This window comes from Pundamilia nyererei, unplaced genomic scaffold, assembly GCF_000239375.1.
Source record: "Pundamilia nyererei isolate P.nyererei 1_Seehausen unplaced genomic scaffold, PunNye1.0 scaffold00083, whole genome shotgun sequence".
Classification (NCBI taxonomy): Eukaryota; Metazoa; Chordata; class Actinopteri; order Cichliformes; family Cichlidae; genus Pundamilia; species Pundamilia nyererei.
The window spans coordinates 1,283,662-1,284,945 of NW_005187484.1; the positions used below are offsets into that span (position 1 = coordinate 1,283,662).

Here is a 1,284-nt window from a genome sequence, read left to right on the forward strand (position 1 = left end):
ATATCATAATTATGTATCGATGTGTGTGTGTGTGTGTGTGTGTGTGTGTGTGTGTGTGTGTGTGTGTGTGTGTGTGTGTGTGTGTGTGTGTGTACCTTGGCCAGCCCCACATTGGGGAAGGTGTCCATGGTCATCACTGTCTCCTCCCCTGGCTGGTTCTCCAGCTGTCCCTTGAGAATACGAGCTGCTGTGAGGGTTGTGAGTCCCATACCTGAGGCCCACAGACACAAGTTCACACACTGTAGCTTTGATAAACACAAATAACTCCCTCCTGCATCTTCTTGTATTCCTTTAAAATATTTGTTTTCTATGCTGTAAATTGGTGGCTGAGCAAACAGAGCAGACAATGCCTGAAATGATCTATGTATATAAAAAAGTAATTCAAGCACTCTTTACTTATTCTGCTTGTTTTAACTGTTCAGCCGAGTGAGGCTGTCTAATGATATTCGTGCAAAGGATTGACAGTGTTGTGTAACCTACCATCTCCAAGGAAAAACAGGATGTTCTTGGCAACGTTGGTGTTCAGCTTCCTGTCTAGTGCTGCCTGCAGTGTCTTCCTCGCCTGTGACCTCCAGAACTCTGAGTTCTCTTCCTCAACTTAAGGCAAACACAGGAGTCAGAGTGCTGTTTAAAACATCAGTTCAAACAAAAATATGCAATTCAATTCAATTCAATTGTATTTATATAGCGCCAAATCACAACAAAAGTCGCCTCAAGGCGCTTCAAAGGCACTCAACACAAGCACCAGCTTAACTTTTATTGAAGCTTCTCTTACATATTGGAGTTCATCTGATCTTGATACTGGTTGCTTTCAGACAAAACTATGATATAACACTTAGTATTTACTACTGTAGCTGGAAATTCAAAGTGTTCTCACAACTGAAGTAAGTACACTGAAATAAACCAGAGATGGAGCAGACAGCAGAAAACAGAAAAAAGCTAAATTGTACATACCATAATAATTACTCAGTAATCGCTCATTACCTTTAAATTGGAGATATATGGGCACATAGAGGGGCCTTTTAAGCAGTGCACATTCATTATATTAAAAGGGTAACTGATAACTATAGATGAAGCTGCTGCTTAAAGACAGTTTATGTCTGGAGAGTAAATGTTTGGAGCCTATATGTGTTTCATTATACAGGGTGGGCCATTTATATGGATACACCGTAATAACATGGGAATGGTTGGTGATATTAAAGTCCTGTTTGTGGCACATTAGTATATGTGAGGGGGCAAACTCCTCAAGATGGGTGGTGACCATGGTGGCCATTTAGAAGTCGG

The 1,284-nt window shown here is 41.0% G+C and overlaps 1 protein-coding gene across 1 annotated transcript in view; it reads right to left on the reverse strand.

Annotated features, from left to right (window-relative positions):
* alp3 (alkaline phosphatase 3) overlaps positions 1 to 1,284 on the reverse strand; it is a 20,525-nt gene that overhangs the window by 14,834 nt on the left and 4,407 nt on the right. The window contains exons 2-3 of the mRNA XM_005738382.1: positions 481 to 597; positions 96 to 211 (exon numbers count right to left, since the gene is read on the reverse strand). Coding sequence (XP_005738439.1) covers positions 96 to 211; positions 481 to 597 — 233 coding nt within the window. The remainder of the gene's footprint in view (positions 1 to 95; positions 212 to 480; positions 598 to 1,284) is intronic.